This window comes from Thunnus albacares, chromosome 16, assembly GCF_914725855.1.
Source record: "Thunnus albacares chromosome 16, fThuAlb1.1, whole genome shotgun sequence".
In the NCBI taxonomy this organism is placed as follows: domain Eukaryota; kingdom Metazoa; phylum Chordata; class Actinopteri; order Scombriformes; family Scombridae; genus Thunnus; species Thunnus albacares.
In genome coordinates, this window is record NC_058121.1 from 11862219 (window position 1) to 11883120 (window position 20902).

At 41.0% G+C, this 20902-nt stretch overlaps 3 protein-coding genes across 11 annotated transcripts in view; 2 read left to right on the plus strand and 1 right to left on the minus strand.

The window, feature by feature from the left end:
* tulp4a (TUB like protein 4a) overlaps window positions 1-7261 on the plus strand; it is a 30429-nt gene extending 23168 nt beyond the window's left edge. For 6 of the 7 annotated variants that reach the window (XM_044329907.1, XM_044329906.1, XM_044329912.1 and 3 more), the window contains exons 11-14: window positions 116-287; window positions 571-664; window positions 799-4241; window positions 4418-7261. In XM_044329907.1, the coding sequence (XP_044185842.1) occupies window positions 116-287; window positions 571-664; window positions 799-4241; window positions 4418-4534 (3826 nt within the window). In that variant the 3' untranslated portion in view covers window positions 4535-7261. The remainder of the gene's footprint in view (window positions 1-115; window positions 288-570; window positions 665-798; window positions 4242-4417) is intronic. The other variant, XM_044329913.1, reaches the window with a different exon arrangement.
* A 1553-nt stretch (window positions 7262-8814) lies between these two features.
* Window positions 8815-17143, plus strand: tmem181 (transmembrane protein 181). 2 transcript variants are annotated; one of them, XM_044329357.1, is made up of 17 exons: window positions 8815-9108; window positions 10378-10481; window positions 11776-11843; window positions 12325-12415; window positions 12537-12655; window positions 12890-13006; window positions 13175-13255; window positions 13447-13546; window positions 13957-14087; window positions 14181-14272; window positions 14364-14421; window positions 14609-14711; window positions 14802-14853; window positions 14946-15028; window positions 15312-15401; window positions 15506-15572; window positions 15687-17143. In XM_044329357.1, exons 1-17 carry the CDS (start codon window positions 8975-8977, stop codon window positions 15769-15771), a joined length of 1575 nt encoding a protein of 524 aa, XP_044185292.1. In that variant the 5' UTR covers window positions 8815-8974; the 3' UTR covers window positions 15772-17143. The 2 variants fall into 2 exon arrangements, with proteins under 2 accessions (XP_044185292.1, XP_044185294.1); XM_044329359.1 differs by lacking the exon at window positions 8815-9108 and adding an exon at window positions 10009-10120.
* dynlt1b (dynein light chain Tctex-type 1b) lies at window positions 17137-20240 on the minus strand. Of its 2 annotated transcripts, XM_044329360.1 has the most exons (6): window positions 20134-20240; window positions 19094-19207; window positions 18851-18892; window positions 18360-18483; window positions 18184-18261; window positions 17137-17363 (listed from the first exon to the last, which is right to left on the minus strand). In XM_044329360.1, exons 2-6 carry the CDS (start codon window positions 19118-19120, stop codon window positions 17293-17295), a joined length of 342 nt encoding a protein of 113 aa, XP_044185295.1. In that variant the 5' UTR covers window positions 19121-19207; window positions 20134-20240; the 3' UTR covers window positions 17137-17292. The 2 variants fall into 2 exon arrangements, with proteins under 2 accessions (XP_044185295.1, XP_044185296.1); XM_044329361.1 differs by lacking the exons at window positions 17137-17363; window positions 20134-20240 and having other exon boundaries at window positions 18186-18241.
* Window positions 20241-20902: the final 662 nt, after the last annotated feature.

The window sequence follows — 20902 nt, forward strand, 5'->3', positions numbered from 1 at the left end:
TTAACCCTTGTTATATTAACCCTTTCCAAAAATAACTCTAATGGAATGTTCTACACTTGTTTTCTGGTTCACTGCATGCCTAAACCTTCTTTTTTATTTGCTACCTTCTCTGTAGAGACTTAGTTTGTCCCTTTACCAACAGGATCAACATTGATCCCAGAAAATCACCCAAACTGTCCCGCGCTACCCAGGAGATCTCCAGGTCACCACGTTTACCCATACGGAAACCGTCTATTGGGTCCCCCAGTCTAACACGGAGAGAATTTCCTCTAGATGACATAACTCAGGTAAACATCAAATTATTTTGAGCAGAATTCACTATTTCTCTTTAAAGTGGTGTTGCTTTCAGCTTTTCTGTGAACTCCATCAAACTCACAGTTGGCAGTGTGAGTTGGGTGGGAAGCCGGTGAGGGATCAATGACCCTGTTGCTGTACTGTTGTCTCCAATGGGGTGATCAAGTCACTCATGTGCAGTATTTGTTTAATGATAAACTCTTTTAAAAATGTATCCATTTAGTTGTTTTTTATGTTTTCATAGTTCTTTCATTGTTCTTTATTCCTGTCTTCCAGCAAAATTACCTTGCTCAGGTCACATCTAATATTTGGGGAACAAAGTTCAAGATAGTGGGGCTGGCCACATTCTTACCAACAAATCTTGGTGCAGGTAACCAATCAACAACTTTGTCTTTGGCTAATTAAACTTAATGAATGAGTAAATACAAGTGAAAGTAATTATATTAATCCAATTTCCCAATTTCCTTCACTTTCCTCTCTATCCCATCCCCGCTGCTCCCCCAGTCATCTATAAGACAAGCCTCCTCCATCTGCAGCCCAGACAGATGACCATCTACCTGCCAGAGGTGCGTAAAATCTCCATGGACTACATCAATCTGCCTGTCTTCAGCCCCAACGTCTTCAGTGAGGATGAAGATGACCTGCCTGTCACAGGCCCTGCTGGTGGCGCTGATGACAATCCACCCTGCACTGTCAACATCCCTATTGCACCCATCCATAGCCCTGCACAGGCCATGTCCCCCGCCCAAAGCATTGGTCTGGTTCAGTCCCTCCTAGCCAATCAAAATGTTCAGCTGGATGTTCTAACGAACCCCACAGCAACGCCCTCTGGGGCTGCTGCTGGTGGTTCAGACCAAAGCCAGGACACCATCCTGACAGCCCAGTACACAGTTCCCACCAGGTACTCCAGTCCTGGTCAGGTCATCTTTGGAGGGCTGGATATGGGTCGCCTGATGGTGGGGCCTCCACATTCTCATCATCCTTCACAGCAACAACAGCAACAGCAACAACCAAGTCACCATCAGCAACAGCAACAGCACCAACAGTTACAACAACTACAACACCACCAACAAATACAGCACCACCAACAACAGCTTCAGCAGCAGCAACAGCAGCTCCAACAGCAGCAACAACAGCAGATGCTCCAGCACCAACACTTACAACAGCAGCAGCTTCAACAACAGCACATTCAGCAGCAGCTCCAACACATACAGCAGCAGCAGCAGCAGCTACAGCAGCAGCAACATCAGCAGCAGCTACAGCAGCACATACAGCAACAGCAACAACTGCAACAGCATCAACAAATTCAGCAACAGCTGCAACAGCAGCAGCAAATGCATCATCAACAGCAATCACAGCAGCAGAATCAGATGCAGCAACAGCAGCATCACCATCAACTTCAACAGCAGCTTCAAATTCAAATCCCTGTCCCCTCTATGTCATTAGGACAGCCTTCAGGTGCAGCTGTGCACCAGCTCCAGACGGGGGCACTGCAAATCCAGATCCCTCACCCTCCTGAGGTGGTAGTTGAGAGAACAGTGGGAGGTGAACACGAGCACCTACTAAAAATAAAGACTACTCGTTCAGCTCCACAGCTGGCTGAGGGTGATACTGTGGTGTTCAGTGCCCCTCTAGAGCTCAGCAAGATGAACCCCCCTCCCCCTTACCCTGGGACAGTGGCTGCTGCTGTGGCTGCTGCAGCAGCTGCCGCTGCCTCGGCATCGGCCTCCACTGCAGCCTCAAACGCTGCATCTGGAGCAGGAGGAGGCACCAATGGGACTCAGCCTAGTGACCTTTGTTTGAAGAAGGGAGAGTTCCCACTTTATCCTTCAGGTCAGCAACAAGCGCAGTACCCCACACCCCTGGGCTATGAGAGGATAACAACCTTTGACAGCAGTGGGAATGTGGAGGAAGTTTGTCGTCCTCGAACGCGTCTTGTCTGCAATCAGAATGTCTACACCCTCCAGGGACCTGGCAGCTCTGCCACTCTCAGGGTCACCTCTTCATCATCCTCCTCAGCCGATGGCAAGAAGATCCAGCTGCCCTACACCTCTGCCACTCTCAACAGACTCACTGCGCCCCGCTATTCCATACCCAGTGGAGACCCGCCCCCATACCCTGACCCAGCCAATCAGAACAGTGCTGTTGGCAGAAATCCTGGACAGAGGCTTGACAGCAGTCTGATCCATGCCACTCTCAGGAGGAACAGCCGAGAGGCTGCTCTCAAAGTTTCCCAGATGCTGGACCCACCTAGACCACTGCCTCCTAAGGCTAAAAATAGTAGTGCACTAGCAGCCTCATACCAGCAGAGGGTGCCAACAGCCTTATACACCTGCAGTCAGTGTAGCAGTGGATCCAGCGTTGGAGGCACTGCCCCAGGGAGCGCTAATGGAATAGCAGGAGGAACTATAATCAGACAGGATTTCCCTCCAGGGAATGGAGCACCACACAGCACAGTTATTGTTCACTCCAACAGTGCTACTCCTCTGGCCTCCCAGTCCTCTTACAACCTGCTGAGCTCACTTGAAGGAACTGGATCTGTAGGAGCAGGAGTAAGTAACAGAGACAGGGCTGATTATGTTAATTCAGCATTTACTGAGGATGAAACACTGAATCAGTCACTGAGGCATCTGGCACTCGGAGGAAATGATGCATCAGGGCTGGTTGTCAAACGCCCACCTCCCTATCAGTGGGACCCAGCTGCCACAGAGGAGGTGTGGGTTCCTCAGGAAAGGACAGCAACGCTTAACCCTACTGGCCCCCCCCTGCCACACAAACCACCTCCCCTTATTCTCAGCCCAGCCCAGCACTTGGATGTATCCAGGCTGCCTTTTGTCCTTTCTCCAAAGTCTCCCACCAGCCCCAGTGCTGCGTCATTTCAGGCAGCTGCAGCAGCTGCAGGCTACCAAATCTCTCTCCAGTACCCCCCAGCAACTGCCTACTCTGGGGCCCAGCTCCAGCCCATCCCGGGGTCACCACGCCCCTGCTCCTCCCCAAAGGAGGTGGTGGCACCCGTACCCTTTTCACAGCAGGATGCAACACTTGTCTTACCCCCGGGTTACCCTGCAAACCTGACCAACCTAGCCTGCTGCCCTCTCCCTCCCATGTATCCAGGAGGAAGTGCTTGTGCCGGGCTTCCCATTCCCCCTATTGCCCTCCACACACCTTGGGGTACATATAACTCTTGCCCTCCTATTTCCAGTCCTGCAGTGCCACTACCACCCAAAGCCTCCCACATGGCAGACAAAAATGTTCTCTCGCCACCTCCTCCACCACCACCACCCCCTCCACCACCACCAGCAGAGCTGCAAAGCCATGGAGGATTACAAGAGGCCATGGCAGAGGCTGGGGAAAGTTTCCAGGAGGTGCTCTCCTTGACTGAGAGCCCCGTGCCACAGCGCTCTGAGAAGTTCAGCAAGAAGAACCGCAAGCGGGTGGATGGTCGAGCTGAGGAGGCTAATGTGCCACCTTTGGCTGAAGGGAGCAAGTCCAAAAAGGAGGGGAGGGCTCTGGGAGATTTCAACTCACTCATCTCCAGTCCACGGCTGGGAGGAAGGGACAAAAAGAAGCTGAAGGGACAGAAAGAGCAACAGTTGAAGGCTAAGAAACTGAATAAGGCCACTGCCAACAGTGAGTTCCAAGACAGTTCAGAAAGTGAGCCAGAACTATTCATCAGTGGGGATGAGCTGCTCAACCAGTGCCAGAGCGGTAAGAAGGGTTGGAAGAGTAAGAGGAACCTTCGGGCTGCCAGTGAACTGGATGAGATCAAGTGTCGAAAGGCCAATGAGAAGGAGGACCGAGGGCTGGGCAGCCAAGGTTTCGTGTACGTCATGGCCAACAAGCAGCCACTGTGGAATGAAGCCACGCAGGTCTACCAGCTGGACTTTGGTGGGCGCGTCACACAGGAGTCTGCCAAGAACTTTCAAATTGAACTGGAGGGCAGACAGGTAAGAGAGCTCTAGTTCAAGAAATATCACACACTATGTGATGTCCTAGTGCTGAAATTACAAGTGTTCTACTATTATTTGAAAGTTGGCGTTAAATATTTGTTGTGCGTACAGGAAATTTTCTCACCATCTTTTCCTGTGCTAACAGTTTTTTTTTGTTTTGTTTTTTTCCACAGGTGATGCAGTTTGGCAGGATTGATGGCAATGCCTACATCCTGGACTTCCAGTATCCCTTCTCTGCTGTGCAGGCCTTCGCAGTGGCTTTAGCCAATGTCACTCAACGCCTCAAATGAGATGTCCCATCCCTACTTACCCTGAGTTATATCTGGGATTTAATGCAATCTTTTGAAGGGGCACAGTTGTTTCATTTGAGATTAATAAACTTTGATTTTGGAGAGAAGACTAAAATCAGCCCTGGTCATAGAGAGAGAGAGATACAATCACGCTGCACTACACAATGCTGCCATTTGAGTTGGTGCAATAAGCATTGGCTGCATTTGCCAAGGATGCCCTCAGATTTGCTCCGTTTGGCAGTCAGTGGCGCCTTGCAATGCATGTATGGCCAAAGAGCTGAGCTTTGGTGATCATCATGCAAATAAATGCTGCTTTAGCTAGAAGAAGCTTATAGACACGATAACCAATCGGTTAACTGAGAAAGGAATTGTCAAGGTGCAGTTTTCAAAAGAGGCAGCAGTAATACTTGAAAACCACACTCTGGAGATCAAAGTTGTTTTCCCCAGAGCGCACAGGTACTACTGGGCACTGAAATCCATTGCTGTACAAAACTTCAGTGAAACAGTTACCACTTTATTATACTGCTTTTGCTTTTAGGATTTTATTAAATGACTTAACATGGTGGAGGGTAGGAGGGTCTTTTTGTTTCGCTCTCTGCCATTCCTTTTGTTACCATCTCAGTCTGTTAAGGCTGGAATTGAGGTTTAGATATATGCATCATCTAGGAGCATTAAGAGTTCACACATTTCACAGTTGTGAAAGGTGTTTCACTGTTAAAAACTTGGGAAGGTAAAGTAGTAAATAGCTGAGGTGAGCTGCAGTCTTTTCCACATGGTTTCCTGGGACTCTGAAGGACGAAGAAATGTTACTCTGTTCATGGATTAAATTATATGTACATTTTGTTGTTTATCTATTCTTATATGAATTTTAACATTATTGTCATTGTTTGTGATATACAATCTTCATACCCTGTCAACATGGTTTTCAACTTTACCTGCTTTATTTGGGAGACTGGTGGCTGAATTTGAATATTGCTGTGTTATCTGGAGAATTCAGGTGGGAGGGGGTGTACAGAATAGCTTTGACTGACGTATCCTGTACTTAATGAAATATCTACAATATGGTGACATGGGCGTGAAAGACATCGCCAAAGCCTGGATTCAACAACGTAACCTCTGGCATGAAGTGATTTGTCACCTGCTGTCACTTCTGTGAAGTGAGTGTGTAGTTGGAGGGAGGGAGGGGTGGGCTGTCCCTGCTCTTGAAGACCACACTAAATATGTAAGCAAGGTACAGGAAATATTTTTGTATATTTCTCCTATGCCATTTCATACTCTCTTCAGAAGTCATGTAAATACATATCAGTCATATGTAAATGTTGTTAAGAGACTTGGGTGACTCTGACAGATGTCTATTTACACCTGTCTCCACTGTGTTTTAAGTGTAATTTCAGGTGTGGAGCGAAGCTGTAGTACTGTTTAACTCAACAGCTACAACCACAAAAAAAAAGATGGAAAAAAAAAAGAAAAAAAAAAACAACAACAGTTAAGCTGAAATCATTTTCACTGAATCTTTGAAGTCATAACTCCAATGAAGGATGAAGCTATTGAGATCTGTTCATTTAGTAAGCTGACACTGAAATCTGTAAAGCTGGTTTATTTTTTTCTTTCAGGCAGTGAGGTTTGTGTTTTTAGTGACCTGAGAACACAGAACGAGGTCAGGAGGAAATTATTAGACACACTGCAAATATCACAAATAGGTTTTATTAGTAAAAATATGAAACTTAACGTCACAGAAGTGATATTTAGGCTGATTAGGGTCACCTCAAACTTTTGTGCCAAAATATGCATTTGCTAAAATTTAAAGTTGATGAAATGGGCCTAGACAGAAGTGTAACTTAATGCTTGGTTTAAAAAAAAAAAAGAAGAAGAAAGCTATCACTTTGGACCAGTTATGGTCTCTGAATTGATGAGATTATTACCTTCTTTAGTGTGATCTTTGTATCACAACGAGATGCATGTCTATCAGACAGGGTGTAGGATTGAAAAAAAAAAAAGTAAGTCTCTACTGATCCTAAAAAATGAAAAGAACATGAGCATGGCATTAAAAAAATCCATATTTTTGTGTTAGTTGTGCAATATTTTCTTAGGGAAAAAGAATCCTTTGTCATCACTTTTGACCACAGTTTTAATACCGTTCTTTAAGTTCAGCATCCCAGTTGCTGGTCTGTACATTTTATTTATGAGATTATTTCCAAAAGGAGATATAGTATCTATACATACTGTATATTGTGGAGTTTTCTGAACATTTCTTTGTGTTGATAAAAGTTTGTTACAAGTGTAGCCCAAATCGTGAGATGGGAATGTGGGGGTGGGGGGGATGGGAACGGGCACATTTTCTGTGTTTTGTGAAGTTTGCATTGAATGGAAAAGATGTGAATGAGTAAGTGCTCAGTTTAGTGTAGTCGGTAGACTAGTTATGTAGAGTGTAACTGTCAAGTCAAGGTGTGTCTGTATTCAACTGTGCAGTCTACCAATCCCATCAGTGTTAAATCTATTATCTTCAAACGTGTGCGGTCATGGCTTCTTACACAATCACATCGTTTCACACAAGTTCACAAGTGTAAGCCACTGAGTTCATGTTCAGAATTGCCTACGGACTTAAGTTAAGGATTCACTTTCAACTGATTTTAATGAGACGACCTGTTGTAGATATTGTAGGATTTGGCTTTTCTTTAGAAAAGATATGTGCTTTGTATTTGTAGATGTAGACTTAAATGACAAAAACACTTGAAAAAAAAAATCGGAGTCTGATTTGGTGACTGAACGTTTATAGTGAATGGATAGTAAGGCATGCCATGTAAATTATTTTATAATTGTATATGTCACGCATTTTTTTGAATAAAACGTCATTGTTTTAAGAAAAAATACTGTCTAGTCTCCTTAATATATTCACAGCCAGCTATTGGACTAAAGTTTACATAAAGCGGCCTCATTGACATTTTGTGACATTTTGACTCAGCAGGAAAAGCACAGGAGGAACTAATAATTTCAATGACGGCTCTGTTCCATTTAAGTGTCCCAGTAAGACGTGGCTGGTGAGTGAACACTATTCCTGGATCCTGGAACTGACACACCTACAGAGACTGCAGACATCATTAATATTATTAATAACACCTGTGCTTTTCTGAAATTTGTGGGGGGAAAAATCTGTTTTTTCCTCAAAATGATGACATATTACATCAAAATCATGAGCATGTACCTCATATATAAGTTGCTTTGGACAAAAGCTGCCAAATGAATAAATGTAAATGTAGCATCTTTTGAATTAACATTTGGAATCAGTAATGGGCGATAGATGTGATTGGTTGAGATTGGTGTGACTAAATTTGAGATTCCTGATACCTTAATGACATATTACTTATCCCATGACTGGGTTCAGGCATTAAGAAAAGGCTGCTTATTTGGTTAATATTGGAATTGCACAGACCATGTAAAAGAACTTCTGGGTTGCTTCAGCCAAAACAGACTTTTGACCCATGAGCCTCTCCACACTGATGTCTCTTTAACAAACTGTTATCCATTATAGATAACATCATCTGTTACCAGCCTCCCCACCACATAGTGGACAGACAGCAGAGCTCTTCCTCTAACACACTGGTTCAAGTTTGCACTGAATTTGCACATCTTTATACTCCTCTACCTCATTGCATTTCTAAAACTTCAACAACTTTACTAACTTGTCTAATGTATATAGTATGTTATCCTGTGTTTATATTTTATTATATTTATAGTGTATGCTAAGGTTTTTCTTATATTTTTGTATTAAGCTATTTTGTTTCATTTTGTTATTTGTTGTGTTTTTCTATAGATTTATATTTCTCTCTTCTAATGTTGATATGTGTGTTTACTGTTCCAGTGCAATGCCTGAATAACCTGCTGCTGTAACACAAGAATTTACCAATTTGGGATCAATAAAGCAGTGGTTCTCAAACCTTTTCAGGTCAAGGACCCCTAAACTGACACAAATTAGACCAGTGACCCACATCTGATAAGATCTTTGCTTTTAGATGTATTCTTACAGAAAGTAAATGAAACCCATGACCAGAATAGTCACATTTTGTCATTGTGTTACTTATGGATGGAATTACAGTGAAAATAAATTATTCCCCTTTTTGCTGGGGACCCCCTGAAACCCCCTCAAAGGACCCCTGGGGGATATCTATCTATTTACCGTATTTATTTAATTAGAAGCAGCTGTCTGTCTCTGTCCGTGGTGCTGAACTCTAATCACGTGACCCTCCTCCAGCGTGTAGGCGATGTGGTGTCGTCCCCTCTTCGTTTCTCTTTCTTTCAACCGACACAAACAAAACAGCTTCGGCTGCACTTTCGATTAAACGAGGGAACAATACAGACAGGCCACATTGTGCTGTCCTCTAAAGGCCGCCGATTGTCTTCCCTCATCGCCATTTTTCAGCCGACAGACGGCACGGTGTAGTAATGGACACCGACTACTCGTCCGGCTTGGAAAACCCTCTGTACAGCGAGCTGAAATACTTCTGTAGGAAGATCCAGGAGGCCTACAACGAGCTGAAGGAGGATCTGACACCTTACCGAGATGACCGTTTTTACAGGTGCGTCCGCTGGTTTTCCCACCAACACAACACAATAATAAATAATCAATTTCCCACTGCGTGATGTATTCAAGCTATTTTCCTGGCTGCATGTTGTGAATAAGCTTAACAGTTTTCATATAATGTGGGTCTGTTACGTTATGATGGTGATTTATTTGGAATAATTAATTTACTGTAGCCTTTGGAATTTCGATGCTGTGATGTATCTCAGATTATACCAGATTAAATGGAAAGTGTGATTTTCAATAAATAGAATAGTGCAAGAAAATATCAGTGAAAAGGTGAAAAACAGAAACGCCACTGATACATAGTATTTCCCTATATGACTATATATTACTAATTGGCTAAATAACATGGAAATTTCCTACATTTTAAAACGTGGTGGAGGCCTACTGACTCCTATTAGAGGCAACAAGTGTTGTCTTATGAAGGGAATTTAATCTCAAAATACACATTTAATTATGGTAAAACATCATATGCCTTTTTTAAAACCTTAATTTTGTTTTTCAAACAATAAGACTTTACCTAATATCGGTTAAATAGCCCATTAGAAATTAAAAGGTAATGTTGACGTTTGATATCGTCGTGCTACGCATGCGCCAGCGGTTTTCTCCCCGTCAAAGCTAGTTAGATAGCCGCTAGTCACCTTTTTTTGGCCGAATAAAATAAGCCTCAGACACAAATAAAAGTATATCTAACTAATGTACCGCATTGGAGCGTGTAAAACAGCTTTATAAACACGCACGTACATCCAAAGGATGAGGAGGAGGGGGTAGGACGGAGAGATTTCCTCCTACCTTGTTCCCTACTCACTTAAATCAGCACCCTTGTTCACTTTCACGTTCCCTTTCCCCCTCGCTGACGTCTTGTGATTACGCTTACCCATTCGATGACGTCGCATTCGGCGTTCCAGTTGTCGCAGACTGACGTGGATACACGGATGTAGATTCACAGTGGAAATTTAACGTTTTTTTTCTCGCCCCCGAGACTGCGAACCGAAAAGAATGGAGCTGTAAGTGTGCCAGGTGTTCATCAGACACACCAGAGATGTGTTACCGTTTTTATAAGTTTGTGGAAATCACTCTATAGCTTTCTTCTGCACATCTGTTACTACTAGCGTAAACTAGCATGGAAGCTAGCAGTGTTGACATATCCGCACCTGAGCCATAGGCTATTGAGCACCAGTATAACCATATGACAAACATTACCTACCGAGTTCTGGTCTTTAGCTGGTGTGTGTTAACTCTAATGAATGTCTCCCCGGTGCAGATTGGCTCCTATGCGGCTCTACACCCTGTCCAAAAGACATTTTGTCTTGGTCTTCGTGGTGTTCCTGATCTGTTTCGGCCTCACAGTCTTCATTGGGATTGCAGGTATGGCTATTTAACATTAACTTAACGTTACAGCAGTGCTACTAACCCAAGCTTGGTGTTGGCCAGCAGGCTTTTGGGGTTTTCAGGTATAGAGAGAGGAGGTGAGTCATTCTGTCTGATTCCACAAGTCACTGTTATCAAGCTCCGATAACAGAATAACTGAGCAAGGAGCTTTTTGCCACTACTCTGCTCCTTGCCAGTGGTTCTCTATTTTTTTGTGATGCACCCCTTTGAACACAAACAGTCATCTTGGAGAAGTTGCCGCAGATCTTCTGTATATTTATGTGTCTCAGTTGCTTCTGTCTCTTCATGTAATACCAGACTGACTCGATGATGTAGAGATCAGGACTCTGTGGGGGCCATATCATCTGTTACAGGACGTCCTTGTTCTTCTTGTTCCTGAAGATAGTTCTTTATGACTCTGACTGTGTGTTTGGGGTCATTGTCATGCCGTAGAATATATTTTGGATCAATCTTAAGCCTCCCTGATGGTTTTGCATTATGGATAAGAATCTAGCATGCCTAAGTTTTAGGTGTAAGTGCCTAAAACTTTTGCACAGTACTGTATATTTTTTCTTTATCAATCATTAACAGTATTGGGGAAATTACTAACAAAACTAGCAAAGCTGAATCTTACTTGAGCACATTTCATGTCACCTTTACACATGTCACTGTTGTGTACATGAAGTTAATCTTTGCTCAACCCACCAAATTTAAAAACACAAAAGGCACAGCACGAGAGCAAGATAGGTTTTGCCATATTTTCTTGACTTATGTTTTAACTTGTGTGTTTGCTTGATGAAAACCACCAGTTTTCCTTTTCATCTGTGTCAAAACCTGTTCTTGTACCACACATGTTGATTCATGTCTGAATAAATGTTGCCAATCTGAATCTTGCAAAATTCTCTAGCATGAAAGTATTTATAGTGCAACATTCATTAAATTCATTTAAATTTAGAAGAAAAGATGAGAGAAGGAAAAACAAGAACATTTTCTAATTGGTAGATTTGTTTATCTCAGTTTTTGTTGCATTAGGGTCTATTTTTCCCCAAGAACTGGGTTATTTAAGGTGCAGACACCATCCACATGGATTAATTTTCAGTTCTCCAGGTAGTCAAGATTTCCATTAAAGTTTAAATCAGTCAGATATCACTATTGATACAGATATTAATATTTGCAGATATAATTTGTCCATGCTATTTTCTGTACACTACATCTTTAGCTCAAAAAGGGTTTTACTACACTTTGGATGGGGGCATAACTTGCATTAATTGTATTTTCTTCATTTTTATAGGTCCTAGGATTATCTCTAAGCAAGAGCACAATGGGGAACATTTACTTTCCAAAAACCTCACAGTTAAGGTAAGAGGAAAATGTGTTATAATAGCAAGTCGGTGATATTTGCTGGAACTGTCAGCAACGCTTAATGATGACAACCTAAATCAAGTAGTTTTGTCATCAAATCATATATTATTGTAGTGAAACAACTTACAACTTATGAAAAAGAAGTGTCTTGCCATTTTAAGGCCATGTATTTCCATATGAATTGTATTTATATGAGGTGATTGTCTTGCAATATATTACTCGACACAGACATACAGTAAAATGCAATGCTAAAGTTTTGTTTGTATCACATTATTCTTTACTCAGTGTTTCACACCCTTATCCCTCCACCTTTTTATGTCGTCGTGTGTTAGAGAAAATCTTTGGATTTTTTGTTGTGATATAAGCAAAGATAGAATCACTGGAATTTTATGCTGTGTGTTTCAACAATTGTCAGTCATGGTAAATATCCTTTATAATGTGTGTCAAATTAATTATGAATTTCAATGTCTGTTTTCAGACTGGGCCCTTCCATCTACTTTCTCCTCCTCTAACCACCTACAACCAGCAGCTGTGGCTCACTTGTGCAATGCAAGCTGAACACAGTAACGGTAAAATGACAGAAAAAGCAGCAAACTTTGACACACCTCAAATAGCTTTTCTCTTTTGTTAATGTGCAAACATACTTGGCGTTGGTTGATAACAGCGTGTTTCTACTGCTCTCCGTGTCAGTGGGTGACTTCCAGCAGCCTTTCGAGATCAACGTTGAGCTAAAGGGAGTGATGCAGGACGCCAGTGTGATGTATGTCAACAACGTGCACCAGAGATCACGAACGCTACACTGCGGAACTGTAAGTCTCTCTGTCTCATATGCTGGACTGTCATAAATCATTCAATCAGGCTGCAGCGACCAGCGCAGCGGTATGAGTTTAGGAAATGGTACTTCAAAATAACGCTGTAGTGTAGAGTGCAGGATTGAAATTGATCATCATGTTGGTGATGGCCTCAGTTCATTAATCCACAGTATAGTTAAGATTGTTGACGGAACTGACAGTGACGCAGCGTTTTTTTGACTTTTTGTACAGAAATGTGATGAAATCATCGTGCTGCATCTGGGATACCTGAACTACACCCAGTACCAGGTCACGGTCGCCTTCAAAGGCCTTGAAAATATCACATATGAAATCAAGATCACCTTTGTGGTAGGTGACAAACACTGGCAGCTCATAGACTAACTCTGTGATATTTGTTTTTGGTTTGCTGCATTGGATGTTGTTCAGAATTTCTTGAACTCACAGTTTCTTTACTCTTTTATTTTATCTCCCTTTTGTTCTCTTGTTTTTTTTTTTTTTTTTTTAAATTCCCTTCAGTGGAAAACATACAATCCCGTCTTTTCACAAGTGGAGATCTGGTTCCGGTTTGTCTTTGTGGTGTTGACCTTCATGGTGACGGTAAGAGCATATGTCATTTCTTTGGTGCTCTTCATCTAAATTAATTTCACAATACTAGAATAACAAACACTCTCTGTGCAAAATGTGACAGTAAACAAAAGATGACAAGTGTAATGTAAGAGTTTTAGCTTTTCCTGACTTTTCCTGAATGCATCATGACTAATATATTTCTTTTTCTCTGTGTGTCTCAGTGTATGTTTGCTCACTCACTGAGGAAGTTTTCTATGAGGGACTGGGGCATAGAACAGAAGTGGATGTCTGTCCTGCTCCCACTGCTGCTACTCTACAACGGTGATTTTCATTATTATCCATCTCCAAATCAGTTTTTACCCTTTTTAATTCATGTATCAGATAAGTTGTGTTACACATGTCCACACTCATACACTCCATTATTCCCAGTAAGTCACCTAATTACTGCAGCAGTAGTTTTTACATTCACAGCAAGAGAATGATAGTTTCAATTGTTAAATGCTACATGTATTCTGTCCTTAAGTCCAACTTTAAGGTCGTCTGCTGTACTGGCACCTCGGCTTTGGAACTGTCTTCCAGATAGTATTTGATCTGCTGACACCGTTTCTGCTTTTAAATCCTGTCTAAGGCACATTTTTCCAGACTTGCCTTTTCGCCTGAAACTAGTCTTATTTGTTTACATAATACAGCTGTGTTGTGCTGATTTTAAGTTTATTTACTTTGCTCTTCAGATCCATTTTTCCCGCTGTCATTCCTGGTGAACAGCTGGTTTCCGGGGACGTTGGATGCATTCTTTCAAGCTCTCTTCCTGTGTGCCCTGCTGCTCTTCTGGCTCTGTGTCTATCATGGCATCAGAGTGCAGGTGGGTTCACTATTATTACCACATTTAAATGGTTTGGTCTCATTTTAGCTTGTTCTAAAATCTGTTTTTATGTGATTTATTTTGTTTCCGCAGGGTGAGAGGAAATGCCTGACGTTCTACCTGCCTAAGCTGGTCATTGTGGGTCTTCTGTGGCTCTCTGCAGTTACTTTGGGAATATGGCAAACGTAAGTATAACCTCTGGCCACAAGCAGCCTGATTCAAACTGTGAATGACAGTACAAGTGAAACAATCTCCTCTCCGTTCTTGGATTGATAGGGTCAATGAACTCCAAGACCCTACCTACCAGTACAAAGTGGACATAGTGAACTTTCAGGTGAGACTGTTTCCTTTAGTGGCGTTTAAAACAGTGAGTTGGATTGTATTAATGAAGTGGGAGTTTTTGATAGCTCCAGAACCGATCCTGATCACTTTCACACACTTTTGATGTTTGAGATGGAGATCATGAAAAAGTGACATCAGGTTGCCCAACAGTTCAATAAAGTCCCATGTTCTCTCTCCAGGGCATGAAGGTCTTTTTCCTGGTCGTAGTTTGCCTCTACATCCTGTACCTGATCTTCCTGATCCTCAGAGCTTGTTCTGAACTGAAGAACATGCCCTACTCAGGTATCGCACCATATCACACCTCTCTGCACTCAATATGACTTAATCTTTTACTATAATAATATTAACGTGCCGTTTCTTTTCTATCTCTAGATCTCCGGCTCAAGTTTTTGACAGCACTGACGTTTGTGGTCCTCGTTATAAGGTGTGCTTCAGGAAAACACAAAAACCTAAAAGCAGCCTCTCATTGACTTTGCTTTTTAACTGATCCTGTCCTCACTGCTCTCTCTCCCGCAGCATGGTCATTCTCTACCTGAGGTTTGGTGCCAAGGCTCTCCAAGACAATTTTGTGGCTGAATTATCTACTCATTACCAAAACTATATCCTTTTAAAACAGTGTTCCATCTTAACCACAGTTTCACTTTAGATATGCCACGTAACATGACATGTTAATGCTCAGGTCCAAATCTGTTTGTTTCTCAATGTCTTCATATCCTCAGCCTCAATTTTGTCATCCTGGTTTTCCATATTGTCATGGTTAGGTAAGAAGTTGTTGTGTGCTGTACAGATTAAAAACCCATTGAGGTAAATATGTGATCTGTGATATCAGGTTGTATAGATGAAATTAACTAGCGAGTAATTATCCCTTAACTCCTGACATACCAGCTGAATTTTTATCCTTCTATGGCCTACTCAACTTCTACTTGTACACGTTAGCGTTTGTGTATTCCCCCTCCAAAAATGCTCTTTATGGTAAGTAATTTTATTCAACGTTTACCCATGAATTAAAGTTGGCCCACTTTTCTGTAGTCGATGAGTTAATACATCAACACATCTGCTTTTGTTTTATTTCCCAGACTCCCAGTTGAAGGATAATCCTGCTTTCTCTATGCTAAATGACTCAGATGACGAAGTAATATACGGGTAAGTGTTTGTTCACTTAATCGCCTTTTGTGAATCCTTAATCCTCACAGTTTGGCAGGTAGTATTCAGTGTAAACAAACATAAACCCGCTGATGTTTCTTTGTCCACGTAAAGGAGCGATTATGAAGAGATGCCTTTACAAAACGGACGTGCTATTAAAGCAACCGCCAAATACCAGGATGAGACTGACAGTGACTGACGGACCTCTGATTGCTCTTCTTCTGCATCCCTGTTGGCAACTATCGGAATACAATACAACAAACCGTCATGTGTACGTGTAAATAAGGAGTATTTGCATCAGTAATACAAAACCACTAAGTGTACATAAATATATTTTTAAAAAGTTCCGTGTCTACTGAATGTACTGTAATTTTACTGAAAGTGGGAGGCACGTCAAGCTATTTTCTTCACTGTTCATGCTTTGTCCCATTGAAAACGAGAGAAATGCTTGTCAAATGGTACAATCTTTAGCAGTTTGTAGTGTTTATTTTTCCTTCACAACTAGCATTTCATCACAACCTGATGGCTGTAAATGATCGGGAAAAGTGCTAATATTAATTGGGGATTTGTGTGTGTGTGTATGTGTGTGTGTGTGTGTGTGTAAAGGTCAATCAATGTTATTTTTAATGCTTTCTGTTGAACCACTATTGCCACTCTATACTTTGTAAGTGGTTTTTGCCATTCCTATCCGCTCTCTTGACAGTTTGAGAATAACGTGTATATCTGGCCAAAGCTGAGTCAACCAGGCTCATGCTGCAGCAGCCATAAGTTCACTCTAACAGCCAGCAAATGACATGATTAATGAATAATGGGGAATTTAAGTGCCATAGCAGCGTTGGCTGTCGACAAAAACCTCTTTGTTCTCAGACATGTTAAAATAAAGATAACAGAGAGAGCCTTAACTGGAGTAGGTACCACTGACCTCTGACTACTCCGCTTACCAATTCTTTCCTTGGAAAGCAGCTTTGTAATTGCACTTGTTTAAGGTTTTTTTTTTATTTATTTTGCTGAAAGTTGATAACATTTGATACTGTATTGTGATTACCTGGATGGATGGATGGATTTTGATGAATTACATGAATTTTACACTTAATGAACTACTGATCTATCATATTAAACATTTCTTACTTAGATATTATTTTAAGTCATCTGTTCTTTTTCCACTACACAATGTTCCTATATGTGTAAAATGAGACACACGCTGCCCTTTCCTGTTTTATAAAGCTGGAGCTTATGGACAAAAATAGCCAAAACAAAAGTGTTTCTGTTCTTTACAATTAATATCTCAACACGTATTCTTAACAAGATGGTGCCTTGTCTTTACATCACCCTGTTTTCTTCTAAATGGGCTGCAGTCTCATATTTGTCAGTGCTTTGACATACAATATATGTACATGTTTGATTATTTCAGTGTGAATGTAGCTTTTGTTGGTTTAAGACAGCTAGATGGGGTTGTTGTGGGTCCTGATATGTTGGAAGTTCTTGCATTATCTGTTGCTTTATGAGATGAAAAGCTGTACATGTAGCACTCTTGTCATGTCACTTGTAAATAAAGCAAAGTATATACAGCATAGTATTGTTTTAATTAATTGCACTTAACATATAACACATTTTATTCAAATATAGCCAACATGGCCAAACATAACAAGCTGATTCTCAAAAATACACAAAATTGTGCCTATTCAAAAAAAGTCTTTTAAACATGTATACTGCAGTTGATTCAGATCGACAACCCAAAAACACTGACGATGCAGTACATGGACTTGTTCTCCCATCTCACGGAGCAGCTTCCTGTTGGGTTCAATAAACAATAAATTCAGTGTTACCCTCACATTTAAAATCAGTGACAACAGACCACTCGAAAGGTTAACAAGCACCCCGCTCAAGAGCACACTGACAGTTGCTGACAGAAGGGAAAATATTACTTTTCAATTATACTGCTCTTGGCACTTGAACCAAGTACTGTTCAGGATCTACTCTGTAAATGAAATTACCTCTGTATTATTCATTTGCAGGATTGTCATGCAAATATTAGTAGAAAAAAACAACTCGATAAACCAATCTTACAACAAATTTTGATCATTTAACCCTTACATACTGTTCAGGTCAAATTTGACCCATTTTTACATTTGAGAGCAGTAACAACACCTGAAACACCTTTCTTTTAGCCTTACATTTTATGACTTTTCCTAAAGTGACCCAGGATATACAAAAATGGAAATATTTAACCTTTAATTTTTCTGCAGTTGATACACATCTTTGTTCATAGAGGATGTTCTGGGTATAATTTATGACAAGATTCAAAAATTACAATTCAAAAATGTTGCATTCTTCACATTCAATAACATTGATTGAAATCATTATTGTCTCCTGTTTTTGGTAACATGGCGCCATAATATAGTGTAAAACCTAAAGAATACACTCTCTGCTCTCTGAAAGCTTCATTAAGGATTCATCGCCCATTTTTTAATGGCTGATGAGGTATTTATGAATGAAAAATAGATTGTAGTTCACAAGTTTGGCATAGAGGCTAATTATGAGGAGATACTGTGAAGGGTCAGAATATGAATAGTATGTACGGGTTAAAAACTGCAGGGCTGTTTCATTTTACCATCAGTAGAGTTGTCCCAGAAGCATGTGCTGGCTGTTTGCAGTCCTGCTCCATTTTTCTGCATGATGATACAGGTAACTGTGGGAAAACACACACAAATACACACGGTCTTGTAATATCAACTTCAGAGCACAAGAACCATCAGCAGATTATTTGTGAGGCAGCAGCACACATACCGATGTATTTGAAAGGTTTTCCCAGCTTGCTGAGTTGACTGAGGCACTGCTCCACTACACTTGTGGTCCACTGATTCACTCTGCTGTGCTGGTAGGCATTTCCTCCTATTGCTGTTTCTACTGACTACAGAGACAATTTAAACTAAGGACTGATCAACACACACAATGTCTTCATAACTGATAACAGCCTTACAATTACACTGCAATAGACTGTTAGAAATCCACGACTTTATAATCACTAACATATCATATAACTTCACCATAAAAAGGTTAGTGTATTAAATACTGCATGAAATTATCAGTTTATTAACAGTTATCCTGTTTTATGGTCTGTAGGCAGAGATAGGGACAGTGCCTAGCAACCGTACAGTGTCCATAGCAACCAACGGGTCGCTAAATACAACGTTGCTAGCTAGCCGTAGCAGCTAACCAACAAACCTTAACTTTGTGTAAAAAAACCGAAGGGCGGTAACACTGTTTTTTCGGCTTACCTCTTTTATAATTTTGCTCACTTCATCAACGACGAAAGCAGTCTGTTGGGTGAAATACAGAACAGAGTGTTTTGAATGAACAAAAAGCTAGCCGTGCCTAGCAAACCTACGTTTTAACAAACCGATTATCTGAGATTTACACTCTTGGAAAAACTTTTTGAGGTGGCATTTCGTGGCAGTATCTGGGGGTTATTTCTAAATGATAAAATAAAGGCAAAAGTCAGTTTAAAATATGAACCCTACCTCCTCTTCTGCCTGATACTCATCCATGGTTACTGCCAGCCGTCAAGTTAGACAGGTTGCCCAACAACACAACTTCCGGCCCCACTTCTACGAAATAAAGGCGCCACTAACCGACTGAAAAAAAACAACCCAAAAAACCAAACTAAATATGCATTCATTAAATTCATAGCTGGGCTCATTGACGCACTGAGTGAACACTGTGTTCTAGTGTAAGCCATGTTCACCACATTATTACCGATAAAGATTTTTTTAATTATATGGTCACTGAGCAGATTGCCTGAAGGATCTTGAAAAATGACTAGATGGAGAAAAATGACTAGATTCACAAGGAGACTCCAGGACTCAATAAAACAGTGATTTCAAAGTCCAGATGTGACGAGTCTAAGTGTAGTGGTTTTTCATTTGGACCTCTAGTGTGGTCTCGATGGAGAAATATCAGTGAAATCGCCTTTTTTCTGTTTTTATACGCAAAATAAAAGTTTCACAAATCTGTAAGTGGGTGTAAACAGCAATAAGTCTTTTGCTACGATATCTAGCACTTTGTGTAAATGGTACAAAAACATCATCCATAGGGTTACCTAAATCTTGATAAAACCATAGGGGGATAAAACTTTAAACAGTCTATGGATAAAACCAAAACTCACAGGCACACATCGCCCCCTTCTGGTCAGATGTAGCAAACGTTTTATACAACGTTGCGTAATGTGAAAATATCGCGGGACTCTTGCTGACTGGTGTTTAGTAACCGCCAATTCTCGCCGTTAAGACGACAATTTCAGGTAGGTCGGTGCATTTACGAACTAGCTTCTTTATTCTATTATCTTTTCTGCTCAGTCTTTTGGCTCTGCTGCAAACTAATGTCAAAGCGTGAAACAAAATGTTCTGAAATGGTCGTTTCGTGTTGCGACGTGTGTAACGTTATGGTAGGCTAACTCGAATGCTAGCAAAAACTTCGTTGAAGTTAAACTTTTAATTTTTTACTTAGAATTGAGTTATAACTTAGTCATTCAAGAACTTATAGCTATGAAAGTAGCGCCCACCTGTTAAACTAAGCTGACTTGGATTGTTGCACTTTTCCTTATGTCGTTGTTATTAGCTAACAAGCATTGAGGTTCTCCCGAAATACACCTGCATCTTTTATTGGTGGTTTTTGGAGTGCGGTCTTCATGTTGAAGTTAGCTGGAAAAGTCTATGATGTTATATTTGTACCTCATTGCTGAGCGAGCAATGGGAGATTTGGAGAAAAACAGACACTGACAAAACAGAAAAAACATACTTTGTAAGCACATTAATTATATGTCTGACTTATACGTAAGCTAAAACTAATTTAATTTGAGTTAACAAAAATCGAATCTGTTCTCAATAAATGTATTTGCATGTTAACTATTATCCATATTAACATGTAATAATAAGTCCTTTCACTCGGTTTTAGTGATATGCCCCTTTAAACTATTACCAATCTTTGCATGTTCAACTTTTGCTCTCTGGCTCTACCTGGCACAACGTTACAAAGGTGCCACAAAATCAACCAATTGGAAATGGAGAAGGTAAATTCTGATTCGTCTGTCCTGTCACGTCCGGTGGCTGGAAATCTATAATCCATCTCTTTTGTCTTCTCATGTTACGTTGTAATTAGAATGAGGCACAAATATAGCACCAAGTCGTTTTCAACAATTTTCATGTCTACTTTCACAATGTTTGAATCGGGAAGCAGTGGTTTGAATCCAGAAAGTAGTTTTAACAGTAGTTTAAAATGTTGTAATTCGTGTATGAAGGTCGTTTTTTCCGTTAGTTAACTGTTTGCTTCGA